Source organism: Psittacula echo (assembly GCF_963264785.1).
Source record: "Psittacula echo genome assembly, chromosome: 2".
In the NCBI taxonomy this organism is placed as follows: domain Eukaryota; kingdom Metazoa; phylum Chordata; class Aves; order Psittaciformes; family Psittacidae; genus Psittacula; species Psittacula echo.
The window spans coordinates 11,105,704-11,123,144 of record NC_137737.1 but is presented as its reverse complement, the minus strand read 5'-3'; the positions used below and the strand labels follow the sequence as shown (position 1 = coordinate 11,123,144).

Sequence of the window (17,441 nt, the reverse complement as noted above, 5' to 3'; positions counted from 1 at the left end):
GAACTACTCTATAAGACTACAGTGTACAGCAAGGCACATCCAAGCCTTCTGAATTCATTGGTTTCAGCAAAGATTTAAATTCAGCTAACCTCAAACAATTAGTTAAGTATTTAGTATCTTCAGAGCCTTTTACTGAAAGCAATAGCTGGGATTCGTCTGTTGCAATGTTACACAGCACTGGTAAGAGAGTACCTGAGCCTTTGGTTACAAGTTACAGCATCTGTAGGTTTCACTTCAGATTAAATGAGTGGCTTCAGGGTATCTGCAGATGCCCATCTAGCTTTATTCAGAACTTTTGTGGTCTTGATGCTCTGTTTTTCATGGTGCTGAGAATTTGTAGGGAGATGTGTAAGTACAACTGGGATATTTTTCCTTGAGAAAGCTATTTCTGCTATCCCTATGTGCACTTAGACATTAAAAATTGAAGTTTCTAACTGCCAGTTTTACAAGACCTGTTCTATTATGCAACTAAAGAAAGAAAATTACACAAAATGTCCTATTGTGTGCTTAGCTAACTTATTTTTTCTCATTCAAATACAAGAATTAGACTCCTAAGTAAGCTTAGGAGTATCTTCACTGTCAGGGCTGTGCTTAATTCCCATAACTGGAAAGAGGCTGGTAGGTCATCATAATATGTATGTTCTTTATGATGCATAATATATAAGTGTACACGATTGAGTACTAGGTATTCTTTTCTGTCTCAATAGCCCATTTCTTTGCACAGTGGTACCCAAAGATAGTATGGTCTTTCTTTGAAGGGAAAAAAAAGAATCAGAAACATATCCGGCAATAAATATTTCAGTTTCAGATTTATTTGAGGAAACATCAGAGAGAAAGAAAATAAGATCCCAGAGATCTTTCTCTGCTCTCATATGTTAGCAGCCTGACACTATTACACTTCTCAGTCTTGTCATTCATACTGCCTTTGCAATTTTTAGTTTCTATTTCTGGAATTCATTTCTAACAGTGTAACTTCCAAAGCAAAACAGTTTGCCATATAGGATTTCAGCAGGGCTGATAGATGAAATACATGCTGGTTACACAGAGATTATAGACTCAGAGAAAAAAAATCCGTGTTATCAGTTGGAACCAGATAATTTTCTTTGTGGAAGAGTGTTTCTAGGACCACAGCAGTACATACAGTCAACGAAGTACTTTGAAATAGGCTATTAGTAGTGATAGCATCTATTTTTTGGTAATTGTTAGAGAATGTCACAACAATGAGATTCTTAAAATACAGTCTGGTTCAGGACCATCTGTCCAACAGCTTTGGAATATGTGCAACATGAATTCTATGCTGGAATAGATGATTAAAACCAAGCAGAACAAAACTGAACCATTTGTTGTGTTGGCTATTACCATATGTTAAGGAAGCAAAATACAACTGGGTGAACCTTATCCCTGTTCTTGATGCAGCTGTTATCTGGGAAGAAAATACTGGTGTTGGTGTGGAATATGTATGATTTTTAGATTCATCCAAAGTATCTGCCTAGAGGGTTTTCCACAGCCTCCCGCAATCTGCCAGATTAATTGGGGTTTGGATCAGAAGACAATTAAAAACTGTGAAAATTAATGTTTTCAAGACCTGCCTAAAAGAAAAAAAAATGTGTTTAAATTGAATGTTATGTAATATATCTAGGCAGTTTTGGAAACTATCTTGCACTCTTTATCTCTTCAGTACAACAAGAAAATGTAGTTCAGTGCGTGTAGCCCTATGTGAAATAAAGCTTTAAAAAGAGGAGAAGAATATCCATGCAGAAAGTGGTGGAAAATAAATCAGCTACTGAACTTGCTAATAGGAATAAGTGCTTATATATTCCAAAGAAAATGAATCTGGAGTAAGGTCAGAGGCTTTCATTTGTAGCTTCTGAGCCAAAATTAATGATATGCTTGTAGATTGGTTTGTGTTTCATTGGCTTCACAGGGACAGATTGTAGTGGACTTTATGTCTGTCTTCAGAACACGATGAGTAAACTTTGAAATCAGTGCCTGGGGATTTTTTGTCTTCACAACTTATGTTCCTTGGGAGTTCTGCAGCTAGAAAGCCCTGCTTAGAATCTGAACGTTATATACAAGAGTTTTACTAAGTTACTACAGGTAGAGTTAACCCATAAAGGAAGGTTTAAAGTGGGGAAAAATACAAGATTACCTCTCCTGTAGAAAAAAGTGGTCTAAAAGCTAAGATTCGTAGAAAGATTAAATAGATATCTAGGACAAGTGACATACATTGGGTACTGAATGCCACGTCTGTGTGATTAAATGAGTGGGTCTCTTTTTCAGAGGAGTCCTGTCACTCAAGTCAGGCTGAGCAAGTGCTTAGCTCCTTAGCAAAATCAGCAAATCACTTAATTTAAGTTGCATGAATCCTGATTTAGAAGCCAGCTCATGCTGCAAAATCAGGTTGTAAAACTTGCAATTTCATTATATAATGATTTCTAAATTGTAAATCAGAAGATCATCGTGGTTTAGCTTTATAGTGCGTGACACGAAGCAGTAAGTTTTTTCGTATTCCTGCCATATTACTTGAATTCCTTACCAGTTTCCGTATGCTTCTACTCACATCCCAGAGAGCTACCTGGAATATGAAAAATAATCAGGTTATTTACTTTCTTTCAGATTTCCAGGCTTTTGGTCTGAAGAAAGGAATGTTCTTCAATCCAGACCCTTATCTGAAGATTTCCATCCAGCCAGGAAAACATAGCATCTTCCCAGCACTCCCTCACCATGGACAGGAGAAGAGATCTAAGATCATGTGTAATACTGTTAACCCAGTCTGGCAAGGAGAGGTAAGCACTTTGAGTGTTGAGCTGACTTTTCTTACTACAAGAAATAACTCTAGCAGTATCCTTCTATTTTTTTTTTTCTTTTAGGGTTTATTTTAATTCCTTTCATGACTAAATAGTTGTTGACCCAACTGTGCTTGATGCATTTCATGACTTCTTGTCTTAAAGCAAAAGGCTTACCTAGTTACAAAGATGATTGATACGTTAAAACTTGCAGTGTAGGTTGTCCTTTATGGCTGTTATTTATGAAGTTGTTAATTATTGAAGGCAGGCATAAAATAGAATTGAAAAATACACTTGGATAGCCTGAAAAGCTGCTGCTAGGTTGGCATGGTGTTCTTACACTGAGAGGAGACATTATACAACAAGTACAGCAAGCAAATGAAAAGAATCTATGTGATTGAAAAGTGTCAGTGGCAGTATAAATTAAAAGCAACTTTGGCACATTTGCCCATCACCTTGAAGAAATACTCTCTAGTCTGCTGCTTCTTGTTGGAAGGGCTTAGGAGGTATTAATGAGATCTGAGAGTTCAATTGCTGCCTGCTGTTTTTAAATCACACACAGAATGGCATCAGGCAGCAAAGAATAAGGAATCACTTTGGAATTAAAGGAGCCTGACATAATGGCTGTGATTTCCTGGCATTCTCTGTCAGACCAACATCTTCACTGCAGGAAAGAGTAAAAGTAAATAAATAGACTAAATAGATTTATTCAAATTAAAATGCAAATTGTAAAGTGGTTTAGGGATAATTAGGTCAAGCTGTATAGACATGGCACTGTAAGTGAGAGAAAAAAGACAGCAGAAATGTCACTGAATTCTCTACCTGGAGGAGGATGTTCAAGAAGCTGGGTACCACATCAGAATATGTGACAGGTGAGCCTAGGGGGGAGTTTATGTGTCAGGGGGTAGAACTTTGAAAGCCTGAAAAAAACGCCTTCTAACAGGACTTAATTAAGTGGAAGCCCCTGTCATGAGGCATCCACCAAGCCATAACTACTCTGTGGCTCCAAGCATCAGAAGTATCTGGCTGAGGAGTCCCAGGCCAAGCTGAGGAGCTGGAACTGACATGGAAGATCAGGGAGCTGGCAGAGATCTTTCAGTGAAGTGCATAAGACACAGGCCTAGAGGCGGGCAGGCATGGAGGGGAAATCTGCTGTATGTGTGTGTCATGCTCAGTACGGGTGATTGTGGGAGCTGGCAGCAAGTGTGGATGCCAGGAGTTAACACTCAGAGGAGGACACAGGATATGAATGTGGACCCACCATTCTGTATCAGCCAGAGTTCACTGCTGAGATGACACACAGGCTTTCCTTATCCAAAGAGTGATGGAGGCTGAAAATAGGCTTTTTAGAATTGCACAATAGTCAGAAAGTCTTCTCTCAACAAAGGCAACCCCCAGCCGATATAATTTGTTCTCATTTCAAGGTCCTTTTGCACTGCTGGAAGATAAAATAACCAAAGAGTAAGAATTTGGCCCTGATAAAATGTCAAGGGTGTCTTCTCCTCAGGCCATGTGGGATGGCTGAGTTTGTGGGCTGATGTTTCTTTTCCAGTAGAGCTCAGCAGTGAGAAAAGGAGAAACAATAAAATGGCCTAATTATGGACATCACAAAGCAGAAGAGCACAGCTGGCTTCCAGCTTCTCTCTTCACCCCCTGGTTTTCCTGGTTGCACGCAAGCATGCGACATCCCTTTCTCTTGTCAGCCTCTTAGTGGCTAAGGAGTCTAAAACAGCCAATGTGTTCTCCTTCTGCATCCTCTTCAGCTAATGCTTAGATTTTTAACTGCATGCATTTGTGTTGCAGTCTGTGCACATCAGCTACTCTGAAGTCTTTGTTACTGAAAACCCACCTTGGTTTCTATTGCACAGAACACCCTTGGCCTGATCTTCTTCAAATTCGTCCCTTTATGGGACAAGGAGAAAAGGAAGACTGTAAGCTACTGCTGTGTCATGGTGGTAGATATTCTTCTGTCTACTCTTTTCACTGATGGAAGTGAATATATGAAGGGAAAAATACTGAGGAATCATTGCCATTCCATTAAATAAATCAGTTACTAGTTGTTTTCCTCAAAAAATATTTTAGGCAATATATTATTTCAGAAGGGTGATTCTTTCCTAAGGTTCTGTGTCACTACATCTAAGTAGAAGGAGGTGAGGAATGTTGGGTTTTTTGGGGGGAAGGAGGAGGGGTGGTTTTGATGGTTTTGGTTGGGGTTTTGTTTGATTCTCAGTTGAATTACATTCTTAATTTGTTTTGGCTGCTAAACGTGAAAAAAATCTGGAATAGGGAAATAAAACTATCGAAATAACCATGATACCTCAGGCAATTTTTCATCTGTCTCATGTAATGTTGATGATCATAAATTCACAGACTGTTCAAATACTGTTCAGCAGAAGTTATCCTGACTTAGAGCTATTCTTCCATTGCTCTGTTTTGCAATACAAGAGGACATAAGAAAATGGAAATTTCTCTCTAATTGAGGAGTAGCATGTGACATCAGCAACTTATGTACTGTTAAATGAAGTGAGTGAGTTCCTGGACAGCACATGGCAATGCATAGCTTGACTGTAAACCCTTAGGTTAAGCAGACATTGGGCTGGCAGTCCAAAGAGCATCAAGAGCCTAGTGGGTGAGTTGTCCTGTCATGCTGATTTGACTTAAAATGCAAAGGAAGTGCCCACTTCCCAAGTCTTCTGTCCATCTAGTAGAATTGAGAAAGGTGAATGTTGATCATCTCTTCTTATATTGATACTAGAAAAATTATGACACTATCCCATTTTGATTCATATTGAGACAATGTGTCTGCTGTCACATTCTTTGGAAGAAGCTCCTTTTAAGAAGATTAATTTGTCAGCAAGCAGTAAAGGGACAGAGAGTTCAGACAAGCAATAGAGATCATTGGGGACCATAAGCAACCAAGCAAAGTGGTTTAAAAAGTAGTTCACATACCTCCAGCTGGTTAGGAAATTCTCTGCATGGTTTTGCAGATAAAGTACTTAAAGCCTCTGGACTTTCCCTTAGACATTCTTTAACTGTGACAGTTTGGTCTAACTGCTGTTTCAGTTTCTGTTCATTCACTAGAGAGTGGACTGAGAGCTTCAAGGGATGGCCAATGGAATGACTATAAAATAGGCTGTCGCAACCATCCAGCATAGTTAAAGCAGTTAGGAAGTGTTACCTGTTAAATGATGCATTGAATTTCAACTCCAGTAATTCTAGCTCTGGAAGAGCAGATTGCTTTAAAGTGGGAGCCCAGTACTAGGATAAAAACGATCTCAACTCCCTGCAGCTTTGCTGTTTGTTTCTTTGCCTCAGTCTTTGCAAATCCTGTTAAATTATAGCCAGTGCACAAAACCAGTGCTGCTTCTCACTCTGAAGATAGCTGTGTTTCACTGGTGAATTAATTGATGTGTATAAGCAGAGGTGTTCGGTACTCCGTTGCAAGAGCACTTGACAAATAGTAGTTAATGTGTCAGATCTCATAAACAGAATTACAGTATTTTCACATGTGTAACTTGTACTCTCTGCACCTCAGATAACCCACAACCTTTCAGAAATACATCACTTGATTCCCACATAACCTGTCTCTTCAGATTACCAGTACAAAAGCAGACGAAGGAAGCTGTTGGGGGCTTGAATGCCCCAAGAAGTTAGTTTGGGGAGGGAGGGCTTCTCTAGCGCAGGCCATCATCAGTGATGGGTTTGCATGCTGCCTGCAAGAATGCTAGCTGACTGAGTGCTGGTTTGTAACTGCTTTTGTTGTGATGCAGATTTGTAAGTCAGGCATTGATTCTATGATCATGAATGCTGGACTGGTGCATGATGAACCACCCAGCAGTACTGGGACTGAAAGACACTTTGTCAAAGTAGCCAGATCATGCTATATGGGGTTTATGATAGCATTCTGCTTCTCTTGAGGCTTTATGTTGGCTGATAGGATGGGTACTACCTGTTGCAGTACAAACCTACAGTGATACAAGGAGGGGATACTTCATGAAAGATGAGTCTTTCCAGAACAGAGCTAAACCAGTAAGGATGTTTAAATATATTTGAATCAATGGTATGAATTTGTCCTAAAGTAGATTATATTTGATCTAATTTTGATCTAATATTCAGAGCACTAGATGCTGACAGTCCTGCTATGGCCTCACAGAACCACTGAATGGTTTCACCAGAAGTCCTAATGAAAAAAGGAACATCACACTGACTGAACTGCTTATTTATTAACTTAGATATCTTTTTCTCCCTTTTACTGCTAAATACAAAAGAATCAGCTGCATAAATCGGAGGCTTTTACACCCAAGCATAAATCCAGTATAGGTGCAGTGAAAGCCAGAGCCTGAATTCAGTATGAATTTGCCAAAGGTGTCATGGAACTGAGTGGACCCTTGTGGGTGGTATGTTCACTGTATAACATTTCTGCACACATGGCCAGGTAAAGTGTAAAACACAGTTTGATTACTCAGAAAAGCTGTGATTTTACAGCTGTAGTTATTTTAATATCTGGTGATGATTGAAGTGTGAAAGCCCAAGACAGCTTCAGTTTCTCCGGGAATTAGTTATGGTGTGAAAAAATTGTCTAGGTTTTTTGTTTAATGTGTTCTTCGTCTGAAATGCTTTTTAATTGCAACTTATGCATCCCAGTAGAGTATCAGTCTTACTAACCTTGTATATGAGTGCTCATGAGAGTGCTCAAATATGCTCAGTCTATGCTGAGCTCGTAAGAGATGAAGAAAAACCCTGACTCTTTAAGCAGTGTTTGCACTTGATTTATCCAGAAGTTCTTTTCAATTTCTAATGTTTCAGGACTGAAATTTGCCATTAATAGAGTAACAGACATCTTGCAAAACTATGTAAGCCATCAGAGAGAATTCATGATGAGTGTTGTGCAATATGTGAAATAGCAAAGACTTTTTTTATTCCTTCTTTTCAGTACAGAGGAAATCTGAGGGATTAGTGATTCTGGGGGAGCAGTCTAGGAAGTCAATTTGCTGAAGGCACTATTACAACTTTGAAGAAGTTCAGTAGAAAGGTTTGAATCCGACTTTAATACAACACCACATATTGTGCATCCCTCTTAGTGCAGGGAAAAAGCAGTGTTTGTTTGTTACAAACACTGTGCCATGCATAAGGTGCTGCACTGGATCTGGCACCTTGCAGTCAATGCTGAATTCCAGGATGCTCTCAGAGGATGCGTAGGCCTGTCCCAATCTTTAGGAGCAGTGGAACTCTGTGTTTGACACTTCTGACTCTGTAATATTTTGTATTGCCATAGAGAAGCACTGTAGTAAGTTTAAGAATCTGGAATTCCCTCTGATCTTACCCTGTTGTTCATATGAGTAGCGTTATATGGAACATGTAGAGAAGGTTTTTGAATGGAGATACAGATGGAGAGTGGTGAGTACATTGAAAGTGTAATTGTTTCAATAAAGTATTTGAAACAAAAAGCCCACTAATGAAATATTCAGCTGTAGGACTAAATCTGTCTTCATCCATCAAATGTAATTTACAGCCTTTTAAGATTTGCTTCAGCTTGTATCATCCCTGTGGCATGATGGATATCTCAGATGAATTTTCTTTTTAATTCTGTAGCTTATTCAGCTCCAAATCAAGAGCCTAGTTCTTCCTATCACCAAGGTATTAATTTATCTACCTTTCACCAGTTATTATGCTGACTATTGTTGAAGAACTTGACTTGCACTTAACTTGTCTAATTGGTGCTAACAGGCATACTGTGTTCATTTCAACAACTTCCTTGATAGTGTTATTGAGAGCTGATCATGGTGATCTGCCCATAATCAGGGATGTAAATAATATTGGTAAAAATAAAGCACAGAAATTAATCATCATCGTTAGTTGGCTTTCTATGAAAACTCATCTAGAGCTCTGGAAATGGTTCTGTTATCTTATAAGTGGATATAGATGTATTCTGCTAGGTCAGCATAAGCACATGCCTTCGTTCTTTGCCATATGTAAGTTGTGCATTGAACCCCCACAAGATCTATTCACATTAAGAAAATTAATCATCTCTGTCTGTAAAACCATTGCTGGGTCTGGAAGCAAACAGGCCCTGAAAAGCAGATTAATGTCTGAAATTTCTTCAGTGGTGTTTACTACAGTGTTTTCAGATCTTGCTTGAAGATGGTTGAAGTAGCGTAAAATCAGATTTGCATTTAGGTCACTGAGATGGTGTGAGACAATGAATGTGTCAGGGGGATCTAGGTAGCTTTGATTCTGATTAGTGTCCCTGGGAAAGTGAATCTGTAGAAGGTGTCTGTATAAAATCTGTGTAAATGAAAGGAGAATCCTAATGACTTACTACCAACTAGAGCCAGAACTGATGATACGCTGCTAGCCCAAGAAGACTTAGTATGTTGATGTGATTCTCTCCATTCTTGCTTTTCCCTCTCCCTCCCTTCTCTGTATTTCTGTAATTAAGTAGAAATAATTACTTATGGCTTGTTGATTGCCTGAGGAAATATCAACTAAAGCTTTTCCTTTGGCAGGGGCGTTTTAAGGCTGTGTCTGGTACAGATTCTTCAGTGTCTAGTAAGATGTGCTATAATGATACAGATTTTCTCTTAGTGAGGAATTAATAGAGTCTCTGTCTCCTGTTTTACTACTCCTATCTCTTCATTAAGTGTGTAGGATTAAAGCAATTGTTGGATCTCCTGCCACTCTGACAAATGGGACAGCTATTGACAAGTGGCTAAAGTGGGGACAGCAGAGAGATGCAATGACTTTGCTTCTAGATCAAGTCTATTTCCTATCTATCGTAGTTCCAGATGGATGCAAGAACACCCAAAAAAGAAAATAATTGAAGACGATACTGGGGAAATAATACAAATACTAACTTCTGTAGATCATAGTTCTTAATGATTCAGTAGGTCCATCTACAATACTGTTTTCATTCCATTCAAGACAGCAGTTTCAAGGCAGATCTCCTACTCTACCCTCTAAAGACACCACTCTGCAGTCTTAAAGCATGAGAACTGAATTACTCTCAGTGAAAACTAAGCCAAGAGATGTGCTTCAGGAGTGCACCAGATACCTTTCAGATGATAATGGCAGTTCAGCCCTGGACACCAGCCTGGAGTTACTTCGTAGGAAAACCCTTGCAACGTGTCTGGATGTGGTAATCAGGTGCACAGCACCAGCTGCTTTGCTCTCTGGAGCCATTCACATTGTACCACGTCTTCCCATGGCAGATATGACCAATGTACTCCAAGAATCAGGAAACATCAGTCTCCACAAGGCCTCCTTACTGCTGCTCGTGACACGTGCTGTTTTTATCCAGTATATCAGGGATGTTCAATCATTCTTGTGTTCAGACTTTCTGCATACAGTTTCCTTTTAGGAACCCACCTGACAGAAAACCATTTCTTGTACAGTCCTAATACATGTGTAGAAGAAAATAAAAAGGTCTTCCCTTCTGGAGCTCAGCACTCAGAGCTTCCTTGCACTCACTTCCAAAGCCTTAAATCTGGGGATCTTCCAGGCTAGGATTCTGCCAGATCAGACATAGGGGCATCTGGTGACCACCTCAACCTTCCAATGGTTCTCCTCACTATGGACACCCTTGTCCAAGATCTCCACTCATCTATATCTAACCTATAAAGAGGAGCCCTCTTATCCTTAGCTGGTAAGGATCAGACAGGGGGATATATCACATGAACAGGATGGCATCTGAGACTATTTTAAGGGCCAGGCACCCTGTGAGAAGCAGGTTGTTCCTAATGGTAATTCCTTGGCAGTTTTGTTGAGGCAATCTGCCGTCTCTTCAGTGGAGTGTGCTGTGTCATGTATCATCTCAAGTTTTAAGAGTCATTTTGTACCAAGCCGTAGTTGATGTGATATGCAGGGTAATGCACTGTGACTAATGCAGCATTGTAGGTAATTAACATTGTAGGTAATTACTGGTTTAGGCTAATCAGAGAATAGAGATTTAACTTACTGCTTCTTAGCTGTTCATCTACTGCCTGCTGTAGATCATACATAAATTTCAGATCCAGTTATACCTTGAAAGAGCTCCCCCCCCCCCCCTTTCATATAACGCATTTTACTTGGATTTCAGTTAGGGATCAAGTAAAGACATCAAATTCTAGCCGTCACTTAAAATTTTTGTGGATTGTTCTTCTCATGTGTCCTGTTTTCTGCTGTTGTCCAAATAAATACAGAATAGGTCATTAGACAAAGTCTTTTCCTTGGGTGGGGCTTTAGCCATGAAACTGTAGCTGTTCTGGTAGATGACATTGCAAATGTGTTGAAATCCATTACTTCCTTCGAGTGTTTTTGTATTCAAGTACAAATAAAGCCCCAGACAAAATCACAAACCGCATCCATGCAGCCATTGTGAAGTTTGGTGGAGCTCTGGACAACCGGAGAGGCTAAAGCTTTTGAAACATCAGAATATAAAAACTGCCAGAAATTATATGTTCACTTTGTTCTTTGAGAAGAAAAAGCCCATTTATGTAAACTTCAGTACACCCTTCTACAGTTAGTCTCACTGTAAACTTTAGTGTCTTTGGATTCCAGCAGGTTCCAGGAAGTTCTTGACCAGTCTTGCAGAGTTTGCACTAATGGTGGTGATTGAAGGAACTTCCATTTTTGTGGCAAAAAATACCCAAAACCAATGAACAAGCCCCCAAAATGAGCTGTGGCCCCAATGAAAATATACAGCTTGCAGATTGCTGTCTTAGATTGGGAAGGAAAATGCATGGTAGCCAGTGCTAGCTGCAAAACATGAGAGAATCCAGCTTCAAGGAGCAACTGCCAGAAAAATTGGAAGTTTTGTTAAAATATTTGAGCTCATTTGAGCTGAAGTTCCTGTATTCTTGTTTTTCTCTGCAACCATGAAGTGATATATGACTACCGTGTTATGATAACTGTATTGAAGACAACCATGAAACATAGGGTCCTTTCTCTTCCAGATAGAATAGTGAAGGGCAAGGCTTTGAACAATGTAAATGCAGCCAGTGTTTCATGGCTAAGTTATGGGGGCTGGCACCTGTCCAAACAGAAGGTGAAGGAAGAGAAGGAGACTTGGGTTTGATGGAGGTTTGCTTGCACATCCAAAGACAACAGTCCCATCTTTAAACATCACAAGAGCCTGCGTGGTTTCAAAAGTGACTGGTGGTTTTGAAAATGTATTTAAAAGTTTCTGAGTTCTCAAACCGAGGTGTTCGGCAGGGATCCATCCTTCAAAGGTCCAGAGGCCTGTGTGTTCTGCAAACAAGAAGCCTTCGGGCTTTTGAGTGTGGATGGCCTGAGCCTGAGGCATCCACAGTCAGGGACTGCCTTAGAACAATCTTGCCCATTACTACATGAGAGCAACAGCAGGAGCAAGTGCTTAGGTAACAGAAAACTGAATTATGTAAAATAATCACTACTTTACAAGCTGTCTCCAAACCCATTTCACCGAGTTCACTTTTGATCTCAAACTGCAGTTGTTTTCAAATGACAAAACCTTTGAACAGAACGCTTCTGGTTTTAATGGCTTAATTGCATTTCCAAAATGCTGCTGGTTTATGCATTGGAACAGAAGATGTTTTGTTTCTCCCAGAAGAACCATTTAGGAGCTGTGATCATGGACAAGAGGCTGGTCGCAGGGCAGTCTCATGTATCCTCACGTGCAGTGTGGCTGGCAGGTGATGAAATCAGAGCAAAGTTTGATTTTACAGATTGCATGGAATATCCTGGCGTTTGTGCATCTGAGAGGCACGGCTGTTCAAGGGAAAAATGACATTTCCTTTGGTTGATGCCAGAACACCTTGGTCTGTGCATCCATACTCACTGCTCGGGTGCTGAGAATTACTCTGGAAAATGTCAGTGCATTTATTGTGCAAGGAGAGAGCTGTCAGGTTTGGTTTTACCTGATACTATGGAAACAAACACGCAAGCTGAGTCTGATTTACTTCAGAGCTGTACAGCAAGATAAAATACTAATAACATAGGAAGGTGCAAATCGTTAACCTACGTTTTACTTTCCACTTATGAACAGTTCAGCCTTCACCTCTGCGTATGCATGCTCTACCCCACAGAGACTTTTTTACAGTAGAGGTGTCAACAGAGGAGCAATGGAGAATTCATTAAATGGCAAATCGCTGTACGTTACAATACCCTCGTTCAGTTAAAAGTTAATTCCCTTCTGGTTTCATTGTAAGTGTCATGAAATGGCAGTTATCAGAGATTTTTTTAGCAGGTGAAACAGTAATGTAATATAACTTACTTTTATAAAGCAACTTTCAGTATACGTGGGGAATTAGTGTTCTCCTTTTGTTAGGCTTATCTTCTTTGGTAACCTGTTGCAAAGATATAGAAGAAAGTAAGAATTGAATCACACTTTAGCTGTTTCTTGAATTGTATTTCTCTGATGATTTGCATTTTTGCAGAGCCTGGTTAACAGAATATCCCACTCTCTGGTTTCACTTGAAGCTGTTTGAACTGAGCATTTCTGAAAATTAGATCATGATTCAATAGAGCAAGCAATTTAGGGCTTAACTCAGGCCTCAGTAACCCAGAGCATGATTCTGTTGTGAAGATTGTTTTCAGCAGCAGGAAAGCTAGAAAATCCTTTCATGCATCTCAATATTCACTTACTACAGAAGTTGTATTCCAGTTCAATACTGATCTTTCTGTGAGGTGGACAGCAATCTTACAGTTTTGCTACTATTGCACACCACAGCAGAGATGTGCTCTCTTAGAATAATGATGTACTAGCAGATCTGTTTGGAAAAATGATTGTGACCTATGTCACCAGCTCCAAGTGTGTGCTGGATTGAGCTAGTCTTGGAGATAGCAAGGCCAAGTTATCTAATGTATTTGCTTTTCACTATTTTCAGTAACCAGAGCTTTGCTTTCCCTTTGAGGAGATCCCAGCATCTCCAGGTGCCCTAATCCTCCCAGGTTTAGAACCTGTGCACATGGATTTCCTTGCTCCTGCAACCTAAAATATCATCCTCCTTGTTCCTACCTCAGCTTTGCATGCACACAGTCTCTAAAAGCTTACTGAAACACTGCTAACAAATAAAAATTGATCTTTTTAAAACCAGATTGGCTGAGGTGGTGGACACATGTTTCAAAGCACTTAGTGGCAGCAACAATTTTAGATGGTGCCATTCCCATCTTCCCCTGTATTGTTTGTTCCAGTAGCCTGTGCCCTGTCTTACCTCTTAGCTTAGCTCTTTGTGAGACTGTGCTGTAAACCAGGCTAGGGGCTTTGTCCACATAAACAGTATTTTCAGAGGTTTTCCTTTTTGAGTTGGAGCAGGAATGAGCAACAGAGGGATGTATCTGAAAACTGTCATCCTTCACCTCACTAGATCCTCACTTCTCAATTGCTGAGGTGTGCCTCCCAGCCGAAGTACCACAAATAGCCAGACAAATGTAAAGAGGACTAAATTCACTTGAAGGGAAATGCTGAGTAAACACCTCTTGAGGCTGCCAGTTCACTTGTGCTTGTGTGCAGCTTTTTTATGCTTTAGCTCTTGGGGCGGGGGGGGGGGGGGAGGGAGGGAAAATAAAGGAAAGAAAAAAAACCTATAATCTGTGCAATTACATTTAGATCAGTGACCATTGCTAGGGCAGAGTTCATCAGATTTGTAGGTATAGCGTCCTTACCATTGGCAAGCCTTGTTTGAAGTGTTTGGGTGCTGCCATGACATTAACAAATGAAATCCATGCATTCCCCAAGCCTGCTTCTGCTGCATTACACAGTCCCTATAGGTGCTTTCACCTGCCTGCTTTGAGGGCAAGCTCTTTTTATTTTGCAGGCCTGTGCCTTGGGGTGCAGGGACTGTTTCTGTCCTGTAAAAAAGCCAGAGGCTTACACAGGTCCATAAGCCGTGATTAACCATGTACTGTTTTTCCTAGCCATCAGCTTCATGTCCTGTGCTTTTCCTTTATTGCAGCAATTCAGCTTTGTCTCCCTGCCCACGGATGTCCTGGAAATAGAAGTTAAAGACAAATTTGCAAAGAGCCGACCCATCATCAAGCGCTTCCTGGGAAAACTGTCTATGCCAGTTCAGCGCCTCTTGGAAAGACATGCCATAGGGTAAATTTGCTGCTTATGCTACTCTGTTGTTTAACGAGCGTGTTGCTGTTTAGAAGTCCCTGGTGAGATACAGATACCATTGTAGTGATATAATGATGTTGAGGAGGAGTTATTAGACTGACAGTTGTCTGATGAATGATGTTGGTCTTAATTAGAATTTGTAGGACTATGGGCCAGAAAAAGAATTCCCTCTGTAACCTTATCCATTGCATTTGGAAAAGTGAGAGCTGGCATTTAGGAAAGAAGACTGTTTTGTGTATTATGGCTGCGAATCTGGAGAGTGCAATATTTTCAATATGAATAATCTTTTAATGTTATCAACAGGCTGTTTTCATGTTTCAGGGAATTACCTATGGGCTAAAATTGTGCCAGATCTGTTCCTCCTCCCTTTAATTTCTGGACAGTGGAAATACTATTAAAAAAACCCCAAAACTGTGGCATGTTGTAACTAAATCTTTCTGACCCTACCCTCCTACCAAGGAATAAGCACTTCACTTGAGCTCACAAGCCCTGCCCTGCTTCCCCTTTGCATGAAAGTCCTGGGAAGGTGTATGCTGCCAAAGTAACACCAACCAATTTGAGGAAGATAGGTAGTATTCAAAACCGTAAAGTTGGTTCTAAACTTGTAAGGTTCAGACCTTGAGGAGCGGGGAGAGAAGGAATCATCTCCTGAGGAGAGCATACGCAATGCAGTTTCCAAGAAGGCAGTTCTGAAAATTGGATCTCAATTCAGCAGAACAGCAGGAAGCTGAGCTTGTTGGAAGTGTTTTCGAACAGCTGGTTCAGAAACTGGCTGTGATATTGACAGCTGAATGTACCAGAAGGGACTAAGCTACCTCCCTGTTTCTCATGTAGGGAGGCTAGAGTAGCTTTTTAGAAACCAGATGGAAAAGAACAGCTTGGGGAAGGTAGAGCCCTATAACTGATATCATTGGCTTCCCTCTGTATGAGAAGATTCCTCATCATCTTCTGATTATATCTTCCTATTTTACTTCCTTATTGTAAACACTGTCTATCTAATTATATACTTTCTGGCTTAGTTTTGTTACTATAGTGGCTTTTAAATCTCAGGCAAGCTCAATGAGAAGTATACACACAAGTTCAGAAAGATCATACACAAATCTTGTGATCGTCTCATTTACATGAGTTTCTGATGCATGTGAAACTATATCCTAGGAAACAATTGGGCCCAACTGGAAATGAACTATGTTTCTTCAAAGATGCATAAATATTTAGTGAACCCTTTACACTCAAGAAATGCTTTGCAAACATTGATTCAGCCTCATTTTGGGCAGCTGGGAAGTTAATCTCTTCTATAGTTTCATTCTGTTCTGAGGGGTGGATGAAGTGTGGCAAAGGGAGGGACCTGCACAAGGACAGAATGGAGTCATTGATCAACCTTGTCAGGAAGGTGTTCTCCTGATATTTCAGCTTCATAGAGGTAAGAGGGGTGGAAAGAGATGAAGAGCAGTCATTCAGCCAGTTTGGAAAGAGAAGGTGGTAAGCGGGGGCTCTCCTGTACAGTATATTAAAGGAAAGACCAGGAAAGCTGAATTTTATGCAGATGGTGAAGGGAAGGAAATACAGAAAAGCGAGGTTCTACAGAAGGGTAGGTATGGTCAGATCAGCAGGGAAGTGAAGTCTTGTTACAATAGCAGAAGTGGGAGTTATTTGCTTCCCATGTCGGTATTTCCATACCCATACTGCAGAAGTTCCATTCCCACCCTTCTCTCTCTATATATATATACACATACGTGCTTGTGTATCCCAGAAGCCTGTCTAGTCACTGATTCAGCTTTTCCATTGTAATTGAAGACATTGTCCTCTCCTCTGCCATTCTTTCTCTCGTATGCAAGTCAACATGCCCTCATGGCTGGGTTAAATAGCCTTTGGAAACCACTGTGTGTTTTTGTAGGCCACAGCAGCTTTGTCTATGCACAGTAGATGTTGGGTAGGTTATAGTCTATTGTGACAATATTTGTTTTCTTGCAGGGACAGGGTTGTAAGCTACACTCTGGGTCGCAGACTTCCTACAGATCATGTCAGTGGCCAGCTGCAGTTCCGATTTGAGATAACTTCTTCCATCCATCCAGGTAATTCTCAGTCTTAACCTATCATTTTTCTAGATCTTTTTTGCTTTGCATTCTTTCTCCTCAGAAATCTGGATTCATTCCTGACTGCTTTGGGACTTTAGGGACACTCATGAGCAAAGGAAAGTGCATAAAGTTCCACATCACAGGATGCATTGTGAGTCACAGCTTCTTCCCTGTTTCCCATTAGCTTAGAGGTACTGGTGTCTCATGTCCATCTGTTCTTGGCTGCTTCAAATACTCTGCCACATCACTGGGAAAGAGGATGGAAAACTAAAGTATCATCTGCTTCTCAATTACCTGTCCTGGGAACTGCTTACATGGACACTTGTAGTCATCTGCATTTCAGCACTTCCTAAATAAAAACAGAGAATGTGATAGTAAAGATTATTAGAAACTGTGTTTTTTTGATAATTTTAAGTGAAAAACCTAAGTAAAATAATCAATGTTCCCCTCCTTCCCTCGGTTTTGGTTAACTTTCTCTTGTAGTTATTAGGAAGTCACTGTCATGAT

General features: G+C 40.3%; 1 protein-coding gene across 1 annotated transcript in view; it reads left to right on the top strand.

Moving 5' to 3' along the window:
• Nucleotides 1-17,441, top strand: part of HECW1 (HECT, C2 and WW domain containing E3 ubiquitin protein ligase 1) — a gene marked incomplete at both ends in the record, with an annotated part of 174,387 nt that overhangs the window by 86,931 nt on the left and 70,015 nt on the right. The window contains 3 exons of the mRNA XM_080611271.1: nt 2,617-2,786; nt 14,696-14,838; nt 16,831-16,931. Coding sequence (XP_080467397.1) covers nt 2,617-2,786; nt 14,696-14,838; nt 16,831-16,931 — 414 coding nt within the window. The remainder of the gene's footprint in view (nt 1-2,616; nt 2,787-14,695; nt 14,839-16,830; nt 16,932-17,441) is intronic.